Below are 20,119 nucleotides of genomic sequence, written 5' to 3' on the forward strand. Positions count from 1 at the left end.
CTTGCTTTGGCTTTACCATGCCTTTCTTTTCCTAGTTCCTTAAGGTAGAACCTTAGGGCATTATTTATAGAGGCATTTAAAGCAGATGTTTCTTCTAATACTCCATATTTTCAGCCAATATGTAGTATTCAGTTGGCCTTATAGGAGCACATGAATTGTGTTTGAGAGATATGAGAGATCCGTGACTTATAACTTGTGTTCCTGGGGACAGTGCTGGATTTGCTGTTCCAGCAATCGGTCCATTCCACCAACTCGTATGTCTCCAATGTAACCATGTTTTGAATGCCTATGCCAAAATGGTATAAAATAACACGATTTCAGTAGAAGTGCTGGTAATCTTCCAAACCCAGGAAAACAAGGGCTAGTATATTTAATGTGCCCCTTAATAAAAAGCGGAGGCTTCCTTGGTGTCTCAGATGGTAAAACCCTCTGCCTGCAATGCTGGAGACCCAGGTTCGATCCCTGGGTTGGGAAGATCCCCTGGAGAAGGAAATGGCAACCCACTCCAGTACTCTTGCCTGGAAAATGGATGGAGGAGCCTGGAGGGCTACAGTCCATGGGGTCGCAAAGAGTGGGACACGACTGAACGACTTCACTTTCACTTTCACTTTAATAAAAGGTAGGTTTACCTAGGAGATAAACTGAGCAGGTAGAAGAACTTTGTGGGGATGTTGAAGGAGAATTCTGAGCATTAATGGTCCTGTTTTGCACATATAATTTCAATTCAAATATTTCTACGTGTTTTTCTATGGATGAGAAGTCTATTTCTATATAGATGGGAAAGGAGTTGAGGCAAAAAAGAAAAGAGGAGTAGAGAGACAGACTCAGAGTGAGGGACTCAGAGAAATATATTTTCCTGTGGTCACTGAGTAAGGTTAAAAGCAGAAAGAATTTATAACAGATTAGAGAGAAAGAGGCTACCTGAATGGGAGTAACTGGGAGAGGATTAGATGTCCAAGTGAACAGAGACAGGTAAAGGGGAAAAGTCCTTGCTGGTTCCCTCAGGAAGAAGAAAGGATATCACAGGGATGGTGGACTCGAGTCAAGTGCTGTCGAGTGGAACTTCCCGTGATGGTAGAAATGGTCCTTACTTGTTCAGTCAGTATGGCAGCCGCTGCCACCTGTAGCTTTGGGGCGTTTGAAATAGGCCACAATTGAGGGTCTGGATTTTCAATTTTACTTACTTTTAATTAATTTAGATTTATTTATTTTAAAAATATTTATTTATTTGGCTGTGCCAGGTCTTATTTGCAGCTTGTGGGATCTTTATTTGTGGCACGCAGGATCTAGTTCCCTGACCAGGGATCAAACTGGGTCTGCCAGCAATGGGAGCTCAGAGTCGTAGCCACGGGACCACCAGGGAAAGTGAAAGTGTTAGTCGCTCAGTCATGTCTGACTCTCTGTGACCCCATGGACTCCTTGTGACCCCATGACCCAGGCTCCTTTGTCCATGGAATTTTCCAGGCAAGTGGAACCCAGTGAAGTGGGTTGCCATTCCCTTCTCCAGGGGATCTTCCCTACCCAGGGATCGAACCTGAATCTCCCACATTGCAGGCAGACCCTTTACCAGCTGAGCCAACAGGGAAACTGGACGACTAGGGAAGTACCTAACTAATTTTGATTTAAATGTGTGTAGTCACCTGTGATTAGTGGCTGTTGTAGGCTCATTCCTGCCTCACTCCTCATTCACGCACCATTCTTGGGTGGAGAAGGGGTGTGGAATGGCTCTGCTCATTTAACTTCTATGCAGAGTACATCATGTGACATGCCCAGCTGGATGAATCACAAACTGGAATCAAGATTGCCAGGAGAAATATCAACAGCCTCAGATATGTAGATGATACCACTTTAATGGCAGAAAGTAAAGAGGAACTAAAGATCCTCTTGAGGACAGTGAAAGAGGAGAGTGAAAAAGCTAGCTTGAAACTCAACATTAAAAAAAAAAAAAAACACCTAATATTCATGGCAAAAAGAAGGGGGAAAAGTGGAAGCAGTGACATATTTTCTTTTCTTAGGCTCCAAAATCACTGCAGATGGTAACTATAGCCATGAAATTAGAAGACATTTGCTCCTTGGAAGAAAAGCTATCACAGACCTAAATAGTGTATTAAAAAGCAGAACATCACTTTGTCTATAAACATCCCTATAGTTAAAGCTATGGTTTTTCCAGTAGTCATGTATGAATTTGAGAGTTGGACCATAAAGAAAGCCAAGTGCTAAAGAACTGATGCTTTTGAATTGTGGTGCTGGAGACACTTAAGAGTTCCTTGGACTGCAAGGAGATCAAACCAGTCCATCTTAAAGGAAATTAACCCTGAATATTCATTGAAAGGATTGATGCTAAAGCTGAAACTTCAATACTTTGGCACCTGATGCAAAAAGCCAACTCACTGGAAAAGAACCTGATGCTGGGAAAGAGCAAGAGAAGGGAGCAACAGAGGACGAGATGGTTAGATAGCATCACTGGCTCAATGGACATAAATTTGAGCAAAGTCTGGGACGTGGTGAGGGACAGGGGAGCCTGGCGTGCTACAGTCCATGGGGTTGCCAAGAGTAGGACATGACTTAGTGACTGAATAGTAACAACTAAGATAAAAATGAGTCAATTTAGCCTCTTCCACAACAACTGAAGCCCTAAAAACAAATAACTTAGCCTGGCTTCCCTGGTAGCTCAGCTGGTAAAGAATCCGCCTGCAATGCAGGAGACCCTGGTTTGATTTCTGGGTCAGGAAGATCCCCTGGAGAAGGGAATGACTACCTACTCCAGTATTCTGGCCTGGAGAATTGCATGGACTGTATAGTCCAAGGGTCACAAAGATCTGGACACGACTAAACAACTTTCCCTTTCACTTTCACTAGATGCTTTAATGAAACATCAATACAGAAGATGATTTCCAGATGAGTGTGAGAAAGTATTAAAATCTGGGCAGAGAATATGGGGGTGGGGCATGCAGGTACCTTGTCTATATTCACTGAATCAGTACCTGCCCTCCCAGGTCAGGAGCCCAGACCTGGAGGGTATGGAGGTGAACGGGGTATCCTGCAAGGACAGGCTTTCTGGGCTTAAAGGGCCAGGAATGGGGCAGTCTGAAGACTCAAGAGTGGACAAGGTGACCCCAAGAAGGAACCTGGAGAAACATGAGTGTCAGACACCAGAGAGGAAAATGGAAGGAGACTGAGAAGGAGTGATTTAGAGTGTCCTGGAATGAGGGGCAAGTGGTATCTATGAACATAAACCTCCTTACAGGGGAGAACGTGCTCTCGTGGGAGACGTTCCACTATGCGGCATCCATTGCTGGATACCTAGATAAGCGATTAAAAAAAAAGAGTGACATTGAGTGATATTAATTTGTTCTTCATCTGAAAGATACACACACCATTAGGACATACTCTTAGTAGATTTAGGTTTTCTAGTGTGCCCCAAATAATAAAATGGAGATGATCCAACCTCTTGGGAAGGTACAGTGAAGAATGATAACTAAGGATAATGTGTCTGTTCACTTTGTAGATGTTCTTCAGCTTCCTCGAGAAGAACGTGGATTATGAAACGTTCAAAGCCTTCAATGATGCATGCCTGGTCTATGACGGCCGACTTGTGATTGACAGCAACTTCCACACCAACGACATAGCCATCAGAGCTGCCGGCCCCCTCACCAAGTTCTCCAATAGGTACTACTCGAATGAGTGGACTCACAGCAACTTCAATTCCAAAGAAATCGGCTTCCAACTGGCAGCAGCAATGCTCAAGCTCTTCGATCCGACTCTGGAGCCTGTGACCGAACCACCGGCCGACCTTGACCGACTCATCCCCATGTACAAGGGAGCCAAGATCAAAGGTGTGTAGAGGGCCACCCTCATCCCACTGCTGTAGCCGCTGGTTGGGTCTGGACCAGCCAGCCCCATTTCCCATAGGCTTGGTGAGGAGGCATTGCTGTGTGTCAGTGGCTTTGCAAAGAGATGTGGAGAGGGGGGCTCTCTCATGTTTAACTGTTTATGATGGACCTGATTCTACCATGTCAGTTCTGTGATGGTCACTCTATGTATAAGGCCACTGAGACTAGGGGATGGTCAGTAACTTGCCCAGAGGCTCCTCACCACTGGTGTGTGGTGTGATGCCCTGACATCTTGCCAAACTTTTATTCTCACTGAAAGTTGAGAGATCAGGGGAGCTTCCGAGCCTCCCATGCTTCAGTCTGCTATCTGAAATAATAAGCACAACTTGTAGCAGCTGTAAAATGGGTCTACTCTAATCCCCTCTGTTTTATTGGCTCCTAAGGAGGTCATCACATGAGTAACACAGAATTTCCTTATATTTGGGAGATGGACCTTCTGTCAGAAAAATGCACATATTTATAGAATTGTGTATGTGTACTTCCAGAGAGTTGATGGGCCAACACCCATAATCATCCATGGACTCCTGGGGGGAGGGTCTGTGAACCCTAATCCAGTAGACAGAACATCAGTCTAAAGGGGCAGAAACCCAACATCCCAGTCTTTGTGTTTATCTGCCCAGCGAGAGGTCATGATCGCCTCTTCACTCTGGACAAGACCTTAGGGAGGGCGGTGGCCATGGAAAAGGACAAGTCCCGGTTGTCAGAAGATGCTCTGAGTGGGACCTGGCTTGGGCTTCTGGGGCCAGCTAGAAATAGTCACCATTTCATAATCCACATTTTCTAAAGCCTTGAACAAGGACTTTGTTGACTTTCCTTATAACATTTACTTTTTTTAGTATGTTGGTTACACAGTGGAGGAGGACAGAGAAAGGGAACATCTTGGCCATGTTTACAAAGCCTTGGTAGGTGGGGATTAGAGGGCCGTGAGTTATGGGAAGTCAGGATGCACAGGGTCAGCCTGGACCTCTTAGAGCATTGGTGTCTGTATTGTGTGCTATTATGGCACATTCACCTTGGTTGTATTAAATGTTATCAGCCCCAGGGTGTCCCTTGCCAACAGAGGCACTTTGGTGGGAAAGTGAGTGGCACACACCACAGCAGGTGTCTCTGGTGGTCTTGTGGTGTAGATGTCAGCCTTGCTACCCATTTGTTCACCCAACTGAAATAAAATGTCTAAAACTGGCCTTCTTCACTAGGAGGTATCCTCCCTGGGTCTTACCATTACTTGCATGTCTCCAAGCCCGCCATTCCAACCCCTTTGGAGGTACAGAGGGCCCAGTCTGATTTTGTAAGTATTCTTCCTGAATTTCATTTTACTTTCAAATATAGCACTTTGTTTCCGGGGGTAGGGGGTGAAATTCTTAATCCACAGTTTTTAGTGTCATGTATTGGTTCTTGCATCAGAAAGCCATGGGCCAGCTGGCCCCTGAAATGGCCCCTACTCATTCCTGCCCCTTGGTATCCATGTCCATGAATGGTCCCCACCCACACTGACCAGGGCTGAGGTGTGTAGCCAGCAGGATATTGCATAAATGATGTGTGCCTTCTGAGGCCAGGTCCTGAAAGATCCTACAGCTTCCAACTTGCACCCTCCTGGGTCACTGCTACCATATCCTCAGGTCACCCGGTTGGCCCTTTGGTGGGGTCCGCATGGAAAGGGATTGAGGATTCCTGCCCCAGACATTCCACAATTTGCTAGTCATGTGAGGAGCCATCTGTGTGAGTGGTCCTCCAGCCCCAGTCCAACCTTATGATGCAGCCCTGGCTGATATCTTGACTACAAATTTTGCAGGAGACCATGAGCCAGAATCCCCTAGCTAAGCTAGTCCCAACTTCTGTGACTCCCAAAGACTAAGGTTGTAAAAGTTGATTGTCATTTTAAGCCATTTATTTTTTAGAGCAGTTTTAGGTCCACAGCAAAATTGAGAAAAGGGTACAGAGATTTCCCATACATCCCCTGAGCCTCTCACGCATAGCTGCCCCCGTTATCAACATCCCCACCACAGGGTATGTTTGTCACAACTGATGAACCAACACTGGTACATCATCACCAGAATCCCACAATTTACATGATGATTCACTCTTGGTATTGTACATGCTGCGGGTTTGGACAAATGTATGATAACATGGGTCCACCATAGTGGTGTTATACAGACCAGGGTCCCTACCCAAAAAATCCCTTTGGTTCCACCTGTTCTTCCCTCCCGCCCACCCCTGCAACTCCTGGCAACCAGTGACCTTTTTTTTTCACTGTCTTCATAGTTTTGCCTTTTTCAGAATATCATAGAGTGGGAAGCAGTCTGTCACCTTTTCAAATCAGCTTCTTTCACTTAACAATTTGCGTTTAAGTTTCCTCCATGTCTTTTCATGGCTTGAGAGTCCATTTCTTTTTAGCCCTGAATTTTATATATATATATATATATATATATATATATATATATATATATATATTCTGCTGTCTGGATGCACCACCAGTTTATATATCAAACTGCCTCCTGAAGGCCATTAAGCCACAAAGTTCTGAGGTAGCCCGTGATGTATCCATCAATAATTAAAATTCTCGATGTCACCTCTGTGGTGACAACAGGCAAATTGCTGAGGGTCTGATGTCCGTATGGACCCCCTGGTGCTCCTGCTCCTCTGAATGACACTGGAAAGACCGTGGAGGTGAAGCAGAAGCTGTGTGTGCTTGGGGACTGCGGGGAGGGCGGTGTTCCCCTGGCTTCAAGGTAGCTAGAGAGGAAGCAAGGACACAGGGTGGCTGGCCAGTTGGGAGCTCCCCAGGTAGGACTGTCTGGCAGCTGGCCCCAGAGTGGCATCTGTTGTAGCGGAGGCTTTCCTTCCGTGTGTCATGTTTGTGTTTCATCAGTGAGGCAACCACTGGAGGTTGCCTGCTTCCATTCCCATTTTCACATCCTGATTTTTTTTTTCCTTTGGAAGATTAGCAATCTAACTTAAAATAAGCACATTTCCCAGATTTCCTTGAGAATGAGGTCAGCCACATGGCAGGTCCTGGCCAGTGAGATGTAGTAGAAACTGATGGAAATTTCCATCAGGAGAACAGACTCCAGACCTCCCAGGCTTCTGGCCCCACTTTGGGAAGTCAGAATCCCAGTGTTCCAGTTGTCTTACCGTGGACTTTGGGCAAGTTATCAACTCCACTGCTTTTCTGGGATCATTAGGGATCATATATAAAGTAACACTCCCTTCAGGGAATAAAACAGGTGCCCCATCAGTGGTGAATGTTGTTAATCATAGTTACAGATAAGTACTGAGACCTGGTTCTGCTGAGGAAAGGTCAGATGCCATGTGTTTAAAACTTATTTCCCTTGGGCCTTCCAAGATTCTTTTAGGCATGTCCCATATCCATGGTCTGATGCAAAATGCTTAAAGTAAGGACCATAGTCAATGGTCTCCAGTCTCTATTGCTCTATAACAAAGCTTAGCAACATTAAGCAGCCCTTGGACTGTGCTCAGATTCTGTTGGTTAGGAGTTTGGACAGGACACAGTGGGAGCAGCTTGTCTCTGCTCAGCTGGGAAGACTTAGTAGACTAGGGGTAGCCCAGTGATTGGGTCCTCTAACCGAAGGCTTGTCACTGACCTGGGCTGGCACAGCTCAGCCACAGAGATTGCTGGCCAGAGCATCACACCTGGGCTGCCCATGTCACCTGGGCTTCCTCACAGCCTGGTGGCCTCTGAGTGGTGAGACTGCCTGCGTGGAAGCTCAGGACTCCCAAGTGCAAGGGTCCCCACCAGCCAGCTGGACACTGCGCTGCCTTTTATGACTCAGCCTTGAAAGTCAAATAGCAGTCACTATCCCCACATCCTCTGTTGGAGCAGTCACAGCCCAGTGGGATTCAAGGAGAAAGGACAGAGAGTTCATCTCTCAATGGGAAGATAGTCAAGGTCAAGTGTAGAAGAGCATGTGGGATGGGGTACCACTGGGGCCATCTTTGGAAAGTATAGTTTGCCACCAATCATGTAAACAGGAGGCAACTCGGATGATGAGTTTGGAGTGTGACCAACGGACACTTTGGTCTTTGTAGATAAATACCTGGAACCAAGTAGTTTCAAAAACTAGGAAATACTGGACTTGATTTTGGACAGAACCAGATTCTTCAAGGACAGTGTGTGATTTCTGACATGCAATATCATTTGTTTATGAACCACGGCTCTCTCTGGGAATAAAGTCAGAGGATGCGCCAAAGAAAGTTTTTAAAGTTAATGACAGTTTTAAAAAGACTAGAATTTGAATAGCTTCTTTGGCTGGTACTGTGACAGTATTTGAGCAGGAACCCTGACTGTAATTAACCATTTTGCCAGGCGGGCCTCCTTTTTAATTAGTATAAAAGATCTAAACAGATTTTTCCCCCATTTTATTCACCAAGAAAAAAAATGTAGGATGGTTCCATGGCAATCTTTGGGGGTTGGAACTAATTTGATTAAGTAAAATTGTTGCCAAAATGGCCAGGCAGTTGCCTAAATATCACCAGTGGGTGGAGAATGGAACCCTTGGAGCAATATTTCACTCGAGAAACCAAATTACTGTTCTCACAATGATTGTAGTACAGATGAACCTCATCAGAGTCTTTTAACACTCTATCCTTAGGATATTTAAGTAAGAGATGCTTGAGTAATTCACTCGGTAGCCCGACAAAAGGAAGAAAGGGTCCCCAAGTTGTCTACATAATAAACTGATCTACAGATTCCAGTCCACATGCTTTGTTGGCTTATCCTCCATGGAATAAAGAAATGTGTCACAACAAACTCTGCCTTGGATACCACTAAATTTAAAACTGTGTGTTCATCGTGGGGGCTGAAACCTGGGTTTCTAGCACGCCGAGTCTGATTACCCCTGGGTCTTCCACTTGGCATGAATTCCAGAGGCATGTTCCAATCTTTGTCAAAATCATAAAGGAGCTCAAAAGAATAATTATATTCAGGAAAAGATGGGAAGACAAAAAAAAAAAGACCCACATCAGAACCAGTTACTCTGTCAAAATTTTAAATTCAAGACCTGAATATCCTAACAATTAACTCATGTATTTAAAGGAAGAAACTCACTACATCCCCAAGAACTGGAAAGCATGTGAAACCATCACTGTTACCCCAGAATCCCTCATGGGGTGGCCGGGCTAGAAGCTGCCTAAAGTCCTTGTTTAAGGATAAGCAGAAAGTGTTCTGGACTTCACCAGATTTTCCCATCTGCTGTGACTAGAAATGACCTAAGAAATTTAGATCAGTCTGCCCAGCCCCACGGGGTAACTTGTGTCTGAAAAACCCACTCGTAAGCGACTTGTCTTTCGTGTCAATGCAAACTGTTTCCATGCCACAGGCCCAGAATGGCCCCCTAGTTATGTGATCACGGTGCCAAGTCTTATTAACAATAGTCATGGTCACTTCCAGAGTTAAGCTAAGCTATCTCTGCACCACTGGGCCTTTCCTTCCTCCACACGGCTGCTCTCTGAGCTCTTTAAGGGCTGAGACACACAGAGGCAACCCACGGATTGTAATTCGACTTTTAAATTAAAAAAAAAAAGAGGACTTCCCTGATGGCCCAAGTGGTGAAGAATCCACCTGCCAGTACAGGGGACAAGGGATCTATCTCTGGTCTGGGAAGCTTCCACATGCATTGGGGGCAACTGAGCCCGTAAGCAAGTACTGAACCTGCTGTCTAGGGCCTGTGTGCAGCGACAAGAGAAGCCACTGCAATGAGAAGCCTGCACACCGCAATGAAGAGCGGCCCCTGCTCGCCGCACCTAGAGACGCCTGAGCAGCAGAGAAGACCCAGCACAGCCAAAAGTCAAATAAAGGAATAAAAATTATTTAAAAAATAAGACCAACTCGCCTCAACCCCAAATAAGCAGACCCACGATGATGCTGATGACTCATTAGCCCTCCTGCATGGGATGACCTCAGAGGGAGGGCCCATGATGCTCAGATTCTCCACCAGCAACCTGCCAGGACCCCACGGAAACATGGCAAGACACCACCCATGAGGTCACCGTGAACCTCGCTCCGAGGTGCTCCGTATCGCCCGAATCAGCCCCCACATACTGGTGCTTGTGAGCCATTGTGAGAGTGGGATATTCAGTGAAAGTCTTTGCCGAGCCCAAAATATTAGTAGCCATGTAGGTGGATCTCAAGACGTACCCCTTGGATACCCAAGTGCTTTTCTGTAATCACTCAGCATAAATAAGTTTCAAAGATGAAGAGGAGGGTCCAAGGCCTTGTGGGATCCGCTCTCCACTGAGCCCTGGGGAAACCTGGCACCAAAACTATTGCAAGCTATGGCCAGTGCCCCCTCTCCCGGGACCCCAGTCACCCTACCTGCGAGGTCAGGGGGCAGCCCCACCCCAGCTGTTCATGCCCTTCACCAAGGCACCCCTGACTGCAAAGGGGCCTCCAGGGGTCAACTTTAACTTGCTGGCTCATCATAGCAAAGCTATTTCTGAATTAAATACACACGGAGATAGAGCATGATGAATGTTCCTGTTATGTGCATCTCTAAGGATAAACACAAGACTTTAAAGACTATATGAGTTTGATACCAGCAGTTTTAGTCTTAGCAACCCCCCCATTAACATTTTGTTAAAATGTTGACACAAAAGCAAATAAATGATCCCATGTATTTTTATGAAAATAGAATGAATCTGTGCAAGTTATAAAAATTACAAATTGATAGACTGTACTTCTGCAGTATAAAATGTACTGGAAACATATTTCCGTTATGAAATACAGTTTACCAATAATTTCTATTGGATACACTGTATCCCATTGTGCAGATGTACCATTGTTTTGTTAGATAACACCTCACTGCCTGTTGTTTTCAGCCCTTTGCTATGGAGGTAGATTCCCTCTCTGTATCCATCCATCTCTATGATGATGGACTTGGTGCACCTTGCTTGGGGTGCCATCCTCCACCTCTTTCCTAAACTGAGTTTGTTCTGTCCCCTACTGTCACGCACATCCTTGGGGCTGGGCCAGGACTTACCTGTCAACCCTCCCCTCTGTCTCACCTTGTGCCTTTGTGAGTGACTGGTTCCTCCTCAGAGCTTAGCCACATGATACCCAAACACCCACCAGTTGCTTCAATTTACTTAAAAATCCAGGTAAACCATGTGTTCTTGTTTAGACAGTGTCTCCAGGGGATGTCCGAGTCTCAGTAAATGTTTGGGATCCTTGCAGTTCACCTTGTGGTGGATTTCTAAATGTCACAGTCAAGTTCAGGGCAAAAGCTTCAATCAATATGCTCTCAGGAGAGATTCACTGAACATTATTGTGTCCTGGGTTCAGAGTCCAGGGCCAAAGTGCAGGTTCAGCCACCACCAGCCAAACCCAGGTTTGTCCACAGACAAACAGAGGTACTGCTCATTGCCGGAGCCGGTGGGAACATGTCTCCAGCTGTTTGGTTGGTGGCCACCAGGGGCTGAAATAGAAAAAGTAGTCGTGACTGGAGCAGAGAGGCGTCTTTCCTCGTCACCTGGGTTCACGTGGTGGTTTCAGTCCGTTTCTAGAAGACATAAAGCCAGGAACCTCCGCCTCTCCTAATTTACAAGCTAACAAGTAGCCCACACATCGTGTGTGTGCTTATTTCCCGTGAGCTGGAACCTTCTTCATGGAAACACACCCTCCCAGTCAAACCTCCCCAAACCCAGCTGTCAGAGGTTTACCTCTACCTTGCTTCCTTTGTTCAAGTAAAACTTTAAAACCTGTCATTCCTTTTGACCACCTTTGACTAGGAGCTTTTCTCAAAGTGGTACTGTGAAAAATTAAGAAAGTTAACAGTCTTAGGACACCTCACAGGAGAGAAAAGACCCAGTTCCACGGACCAGCTGAGTGAGGTATTGAAGAAAGGAGAATTGGCCATAACCTAGCAACCAATTTAGAAATGTGGAGTGATGTAGTCACAGTGTGAACTATCCCAAGGAACTTTTAGTCATTAAGTCCACATGCGTTTAGTCATTAAACCACATGCGTGGTTTCTGACACGCACTTACCTTCAGTTGATCTTGGTCAATACCTACCACTGTGATTTGCAACAAGCAATAACATATACCCTGTTATATTTGAAAAATAAATTGCTGTGACAAAGTTGCCAAAGTCCAGACATGTTTCTAATGGGGTTTTTCTGATGCCCGCCCCCACCAGGGTTCAGAAATAGTAACGGGTAACGTGAAGAATGGGAATTACTTCCGCATCCACATCAACAAGTACAGGATGGTGGAAACCATCACGTGCCTTTCCAAAGTGCCTTTCCCCGCCTCCAACTACATCCGCTTGTTTGGTCAGCACGAGCAGGCCCTCAACAACCTGTGCGCTCGGTATGAAGATGGGCTGGTCCCAGATCTCTACAGGTAAGCTGGGCATTGCCCTCTCCTGATTGGAAATGCAAACACAGGCAGTCAGTGTCTTGTGAATGAGAGAGGTATTTTGTGATGTGCCAGCAAGTTGATGGGAACCCCAGGGAGAGCTATGCTGTGCTCAGTTGCTCAGTCATGTCCGACTCTTTGCAACCCTATGGACTATAGCCCACCAGGCTCATCTGTCCCTGCAGATTCTCCAGGCAAGAATACTCGAGTGGTTGCCATGCCCTCCTCCAGGGGATCTTCCCAATCCAGGGATCGAACCCAGGTCTTCTGCATTGCAGATGGATTCTTTATCATCTGAGCCACCAGAGAAAACCTGGGAGAAGTTAGAGCTTCTCAACAGTGAAGGGTGTGAGACCACCAGCATCAGCCAGAGAATGGAGAAGCCCACAGAGGAGAAGAGCATGGACTCTTGGTGTGTCCACATGTGGCCCTGTGGCCATGTGCAGGCTGGGTTCCAGACATATCCCCGCATGGCTTCCATGCCACAGATGATATTCAAGTCTCTCTTGAGACACAGGCTGCTAAGAGTAGTGATCAGAAACTCCCCGCATGGCTTCCATGCCACAGATGATATTCAAGTCTCTCTTGAGACACAGGCTGCTAAGAGTAGTGATCAGAAACGTAAGAAGTCAATTTGGAGGCAGGATGCAGAGGCACCTGGTCCTGGTGGGAATCCCACCAACGCAGGCAGGGTGTCTGTGACTCCAGCCACCTTCTCAGGGCACATGCTCTAACAGAGGAGGGTGACCATTTGCCTAAGGCGTTGAGTTCTGCTCTGGCAGGTTACTCAGGCTGGGTGGTCTAGACCCATCTTTTCAATTCAGAGAACTTATCCTATAACTCTAGGAAGGCTAGAATTTTAGAGTAGAACTCTCAATCTGCTGCTTAGAAAGGTTAGGAGAATTTCTGTGTGTCCACAAAACAAGATGACAACAAACAGAGATGTAGAATTCTGGTGTCCTCAGTAGCCATGGGGGAGTCTGAAACATCAGAAGCAATCCCTCTTCCCTCTTATAAGAATGTTTTTAAGTTGTAGAATAATCATAGAAACAAACAAACAAAAAGTATATAAAGCATGTATGTACTTTATAGGATAATAACCTTACTTAGAGGCTTCTCGGGTGGCGCTAGTGGTAAAGAACCTACCTGCCAGTGCAGGAGATATAAGAGATGTGGGTTCGATCCCTGGGTCAGGAAGATCCCCTGGAGAAAGGCATGGCAACCCACTCCAGTATTCCTGCCTGGAGAATCCCATGGACAGAGGAGCCTGGCAGGCTACAGTTCATAGGGTCACAAAGAGTCGGACACGACTGAATGACATAACACGCACGCACACATGCAACCTTACTTCAAAGCACCAGTCTGATCACATCCACCTCCATCTCCTTGGTGGTCACCACTGTCCTGTGATTTGGGTTAATCATTCCCTCTCTTTCTTGGAAAGCAGGGATCAGCCGGCTTTCCCTATAAAGGTCAGGGTGGTAAATACTTTCGGCTTCAGGGGTCACATGACTTCTGTTCCAAGAACTCAAGTCAGCGTCCATGCCGTGAAATCCGCCACGGAGTGTCCGTAAACCAGTGAACGTGGCTGTGTCCCAGTAAACCTGAGTACTGAAACAGGCAGCAGGCCAAGCCTTGTTTTAAAGGTGTACCATGTATCTGGTTTCCTAAATGATGTACTGATCCATTTTACCTGTTTTGAATCAATTCTGTGGCTGCTGAAGAAAGTCAGCGCTCCATTTGGGGCTCTTGTTTGCGAGCTTGTCCGTGGCCATGTGTGTAGCTGGAGTTCATGTGCTTTCCCTGCTGTGTGATATTCCCAAGATAACAAAATCGTCTTATAGCTCATCTGTCCATTTTCAGGTCGATGGGTGTTCAGATGGTTCTAGTTTGGCACGGTTGGTGTCCTGGGCACACCTCTTTGCAGGAATTTCTCTCAGGTGTACTAGGTGATGCCCAGATGCTGCCCAAGGTAGTGGTGCCTGCTCCACTTGCTCACCCGGCTGTGAGAGCCCTCCACAACCCTGGCAGGCCCCTGCACCATTCAACTTGAACATTTGGCCATCCTGGTGGTGTGGGAAGCTGTCTGACCCACGTTGTAGTGTTCTCGTCCCTGGTTTCTAATGCAGTTTAGTGGTTTTCATTTGTTTGTGTCACCATTCATGGTAGTTTCTAGGAAGTGCTTGTCTATGACATTTGTCCATTTTGGGCAAGATATCATCTCTTACTAACTCCCAGTATTCATTTATATGTTCTGGATACAAACTTGGTTTGTTTTGTTTCCTTCCTTCGTCTTCTTCTATTTTGAGGCTTGTCTTTTCACTTCTTTTATGAAGAAAGTGGATTCAACCAAGCATTCTGGTCAACCAAGCATGGATTAGGTAGTACCATAGCATTTACTATTGAAAAAATATGCATGTAAGTGGGTCCACACAGTACTGTTCAAGGGTCAGCTCTGTAGATCTTGATTTATGTGGGTCTCTTTAAATAGCTCAATAAAGGTTTATTATTTTCTCCATCAATGGCTTGTGTTATTTTCATTTGATATGATCCAAAGTGGGCTTCCCTGCTCAGCTGGTAAAGAATCTACCTGCAATGCAGCAGACCCCAGTTCAATACCTGGGTCAGGAAGATCCCCCTGGAGAAGGGATAGGCTACCTCCTCCCGTATTCTTGGGCTTCCCTGATGGCTCAGTTGATAAAGAGTCCCCATGCAATCCCGGAGACCTGAGTTCGATCACTGGGTTGGGAAGATCCCCTGGAGGAGGGCATGGCAATCCACTCCAGTATTCTTGCCTAGAGAATTCCCACGGACAAAGGAGCCTGGCAGCTGCAATCCATGGAATCTCAAAGAATCAGACATGACTGAGTGACTAAGCACAGCACATGATCCAAAGTTCCTTATGTTTTTATTACTGTTGTAAGTATCATTTTCTTACTGATCGCTGCTATATGGTTTATGGAAATGTGCTAACTTTTTGTATGGTCTTGTAATCTGCAAATTTGCTAAGCTCCTTCATCCATTCAAATAATTTACCTGTAAATTCTTTTAGACTGTCCACACAAAAAATTATATCATCTGCAAATAGTGACTGTTTTGTTTGTTTCTTCTTTTTCAATCTTTGTAGCTGTTTTTCTTTTTCTTGTCTTACTGCACTGGCTAAGATGTATGATAGAGGTTGGGATAGAAGTAGTGATGGATGGCACCCTTGCCTCATTCTTAATTTTAAAGGGAATGCTTTCAATATTAAGCGTGTGACATTTGCCATACATAATTTTGTAGATACGTTTTTTCATAATAAGAAAGTTTATTTTTATTACTGTCTTGCTAAGCATTTTTAGCATGTATGGATTTTTTTTTCCAGGAAGAGTACTTAACTTCTGAAACATTTTATGTATGAGGATGTCTTCCTATATGTTTCCCATTATAAATTATACTTTAAGTATCAAACTTCTTAATCATAGACTTTCTCTCCTTAAATCTCTGTAGACTTGACTCCATTATTTACTGAAAATAAAACACTTCAAGTATTTAGAAAGTGAATTCATTTGTTCCTTATCATCTAGGTAGGGATTTATTATTGCTGTCAGTTTTACCCAAAATATTTGAGCTGGTGGGGTATCAGTTCTTTGTCAAAGAAGATTTTTGTGGGAGCTATGCATTAAGAGTCTTCTCTGAAAAGAAAATTTGACCAAATTCAAAAGCCATTGTCAGGTTTTTTTCCCTGAGAAGAAGGTATGTTGAAAGAGACAGACTTTGTGAGTTTGAGACCACTGGTTGGGGCACAGCTGTTAACTGATGGTAGAAATAATTTAAACAGTTAATTTGGTTTGCTAGGCATGAATACTTGGGATGGAAGATGGGACAGCACTGGCTATTGCGACATGCCAATTGACATCTGTAAGAAAGTTTCAGGGGGAATAGTGGTTAACTGCAGAAGGGACTGCTGATCAGGTCCTAGTGTGGTACCCAGGATGCCCCCAGACCCCACCCATCCCTCCCGGACGCATGTTAGCGTGCACGAACAGCTGTGGCCACGTTCTTTTCAAGTGCCACGAAATGCTGCCAGGTCCTGTGCTGATTCTTGGCCCTGTCTGCTTGCCCTGTCTGCTGTCAGACCCGCTGGCAAAGCTCTTTCCCGGCAGGCAGGGTGAATGGTTTAGCTGATTTTGGCCGAGATATGATTACCAATTGTTTCCCTGACCTGGGCAGCACCAGCAACCTCTCTTGTTCAAATCTGGGCATGATTCCATCTGCTGCATCTGGGGGCACCTTCCTTCAGGCTGCAAGGGCTGACCATTAACTAGCCACTCTGTCTCCAGCAAGGCAGACATGACCTCAATGTCAAGTTCCTCTCTGAGTTCAGCAAAACCCTCTGGATTCTTTCTCTCCACTTCCCTCAGGCTAGTCTCACGCCATCACGGGCCAGGACAGAGGCAGTGCTGGTGGCCACAGCGGGAATGGTGGCAGCCACGCAAGCAGACGCCATAGCAGCCAAGGCCTCGCCAGCCAGGGGTCTGGCTGCCCAAGCACAGGCTCGCTTGGAGCCATTTGAGGCACGTGGTGGTGGCCGAGCAGTCAGCGGTGATACCCAAGCCGACAGCTGTCACAGGACTGCAGTGCAGCTGAGGGTCTGGAGCCAGGCTGGCTTGGAATCTACCTCTGGTTTATCTTTTGTCTTCCCCTTGGCGCGCCCGTGCAAACTGCCAGTGATGAAGAGAACAAATTCCCCCCTGGTGACCACGTGTGTGCACCTGTGATTGCGTGTGTCTGTGTGAGTGTGTCTGCTGGAGTATGTTTGCTGATGTGTGTGGAAGAGACAGAAATAAATTGATGGGTTGACTGATTTATCACTTTGAGAAAAGAAAGGAGTCCAAGTAATCATTTGTTCCTTTCTGAACCATCCAGCATTGAAAATCACGTAACAAATATGCTAGAAAATGAACTTTTCCCTGATCTTCCCCTAGGAGCGCCTGTGTCCTGCAGTGGCCCACGCACACCTACACACACCTGTCGTGACCTCCATACCCCCAGCCCCTACCCACTTTGACAGCAGCCCCTTCCCTCCACCTGCTGGTGCTGCTTTGCCCTCAGATACTAGGGCAGAGGCAGCTTCCTCGGGGTACCAGGGAAGCAGAGATGGGAACCGTGGGTGAAGAGGAGAGGGAGGCTGAGGCGGGCCCCTGCAAAGTCCCCATCACGGGGCTCCAGTAAGGCCTGTCCCATCCTGTGCCTTCCCCACATTTTCAACTGTCCTCATCTTCATTTACTCCTCTTAGCGGTTGGCCCTGTGAAGAAAAGCTCTTGCCTCCTGAATCCCTTCCCCTTAGCCTTAATTAACAGTCTGTAGCATCCTTTATCCTCACGGCGTGAATAGGTCTTGCCCCGGCCTCTTTGTGTGAGCCCATCAGATACTCATGAACCTTGATTAAATCACCTCTTTTCACATCTTCACATGCTCAGCTCTCAAAGGCTGCCCTCGCCCGGCCCTTTCCTCCTGTGAGTGCCGCGTCCCCCTCTGCACTTCCCAAGTGCTCGGATGGCCTATTTTTAATGAGTAAGTGCTGCTGGGCACAATATTATAAATGGGACAGGAGCAGACCCTTTAAAAGGCTGCCATTACATTTTTGATCTGCAAAACCCAAGGAGTGACTCCCTTAGGAAAGCTGCGGTGTGCCATCTCTTCAGAGCAGCCAAGCAGGAGGCTGCCAGCCCATGTTGCCTCCCGATTCATTCACCTATTAGACTCAACTGGAATAATTTAATCATAACTTAAGTGTCTTTTGGTTCGTCTGTGGTCGGTGACCTTGTGCTGTGTCCAGTAGAAAATCACACACTGTGGCTCAGCTGGTAAAGAATTGCCTGCAATGCAGGAGACGTGGGTTTGATCCCTGGGTTGGGAGGATTCCCTGGAGAAGGGAAAGGCTACTCACTCTAGTATTCTGGCCTGGAGAATTCCATGGACTGTATAGTCCGTGGGATCACAAAGAGTTGGACACGACTGAGCGACTTTCACTAAATTCCAGGCGCCCGTTTTTCTAGACCTATCAAAATTTGAGTGAACCATGACTGCTCACTCCACCTCATCAAGTATTTTTTGCATACCTAAAATTTGTTTGAGTGGACTTCCCTGGTGGTCCAGTGGCTAAGACTCCATCCTCCCAATGCAGGGGGCCCGGGTTCAATCGTCAGGGAACTAGACCCCACATGCTGCAACAAAGTTCAAAGATCTCACATGCCACAGCGAAGACCCATCTCAGCCAAACAAAAAAAATAAATGTTTAAAAATAAAAAAAGAATTTATCTATTGGGTAATAGTTTTCCCAAGATGCAAATTTCTGTGTTGGCCACATACTTGCCTTTCTGGAGACCTTTAGGTCAGTGTTCCTGCCAATCTTTGATTTCGATAGTGCCAATCCCATTCCATAGCCTGATAAAGAAAGCTGGTTAAATGATTTGCTAAAATAAAAATCCACTCTCTTCATTTCCCTTCCCCATCATTTAGCTCTATTTTCCTGCCCTTGTCTGTATTTGCACGCTTTACCTGGGCTCCTCACTGGTCATCCCTTGGCCTCCTTGCTCTAAGAACATCTCCTTGCCCACTGGTGTTTCTCATGCAACCACGTTGCCTTTGAGGCTGAACCCATATTTTGGAACATCCCTAATTACTGAGGCAGTCAACCTCAGGTCTCTGAGTGGGAGCAAAATTCCATCTAACACAAACTATGTCCATTTTTATTTGTAATACTGCTCTGCTAAGACCAGGGTTGGGCTTGCCTGATGGCTCAGTGGTAAAGAATCCACCTGCCAATGCAGGAGATGCGTGGATTCAGGAAGATCCCACATGCTGTGGAGCCGCTAAGGCCGTGTGCCACAACTATCGAGCCTGTGCTTTCGAGCCCAGAAGCCAAAAGTACTGAAGCCCACATGCCCTACAGCCCCTGCTCTCCCCATCAGGGGAAACCACCGCAATGAGAAGCCCATGTACCAAAACTAGAGTAGACACAGCTCCCTGCAACTAGAGAAAAGCCCATGTAGCAGTGATGACCCAGAATAGTCAAAAAAAACAGACCAATTTTTTTTTTTTTTTTTTAGTATATGTCACCTCCCTCTTTCCTTCAGTAACATTTGTGTGGAATTAACCTCCCCTGGGATGAAGGACAAGGTTGTTTTGAGCCATCTTGAATTCATAGCCAGTGAGTGTCCCTTCAGACACTCATCCCAAGATGATAATGTACAGGAAAAACAAATGCAGATTTTCACATGGTCAGGGCAGAATGTTCAGGTAATGATCCTGGAGCACTGCTTCCACTGCAGGGCTTTTCTTTTACATCGCTTCTCCAGTGTGTTCCAATAATTTGCCTCATTCATCATGAAATTATAGCTTGGCATATTATCTCAGCATTTATCAGAAAGGTCTGCATTGAGGTTTGTTTTTTGCCACATCTCACATACTCCACAGCCACATGTGGCTAGTGGCTACCATACTGGATAGCACAGAATGGATGAGCTGTTTGAGTTATAGGGTATGTCTAGAATCTCATATCATATAGTTTTAAAAAAATTTTTATTGGAGGATAACCACTTTACAATATTGTGCTGGTATCTGCCATACGTCAACATGAATCAGTCACAGGTATACATATGTCCTCTCCCTCTAGAACCTCCCTCCCACTAGAGTCTAGTATCATGAATAGTTTTAAAAATTGCTTCAGGCATTGCAAAGAGTCGACACCTTAGATCTGCACTGTCCAACCTGACAGCCAGTTGCCAGGTGCGACTTTTAAGTTTTAATTAGGATTTAAAGAAAAAATAATAAAAGCTCGGTTCCTTACTCACACTAACCACATGTT

At 45.9% G+C, this 20,119-nt stretch overlaps 1 protein-coding gene across 4 annotated transcripts in view; it reads left to right on the forward strand.

The window, feature by feature from the left end:
• The window catches only part of CFAP61 (cilia and flagella associated protein 61), a 248,003-nt gene that overhangs the window by 192,806 nt on the left and 35,078 nt on the right, over nt 1–20,119 (forward strand). For 3 of the 4 annotated variants that reach the window (XM_070381160.1, XM_070381162.1, XM_070381161.1), the window contains 3 exons: nt 3,509–3,836; nt 5,090–5,181; nt 12,046–12,251. In XM_070381160.1, the coding sequence (XP_070237261.1) occupies nt 3,509–3,836; nt 5,090–5,181; nt 12,046–12,251 (626 nt within the window). Of the gene's footprint in view, nt 1–3,508; nt 3,837–5,089; nt 5,182–12,045; nt 12,252–12,544; nt 14,754–20,119 lie in introns of those variants that run through there. The other variant, XM_070381163.1, reaches the window with a different exon arrangement.

This window comes from Bos mutus, chromosome 13 (genome assembly GCF_027580195.1).
Source record: "Bos mutus isolate GX-2022 chromosome 13, NWIPB_WYAK_1.1, whole genome shotgun sequence".
NCBI lineage: Eukaryota > Metazoa > Chordata > Mammalia > Artiodactyla > Bovidae > Bos > Bos mutus.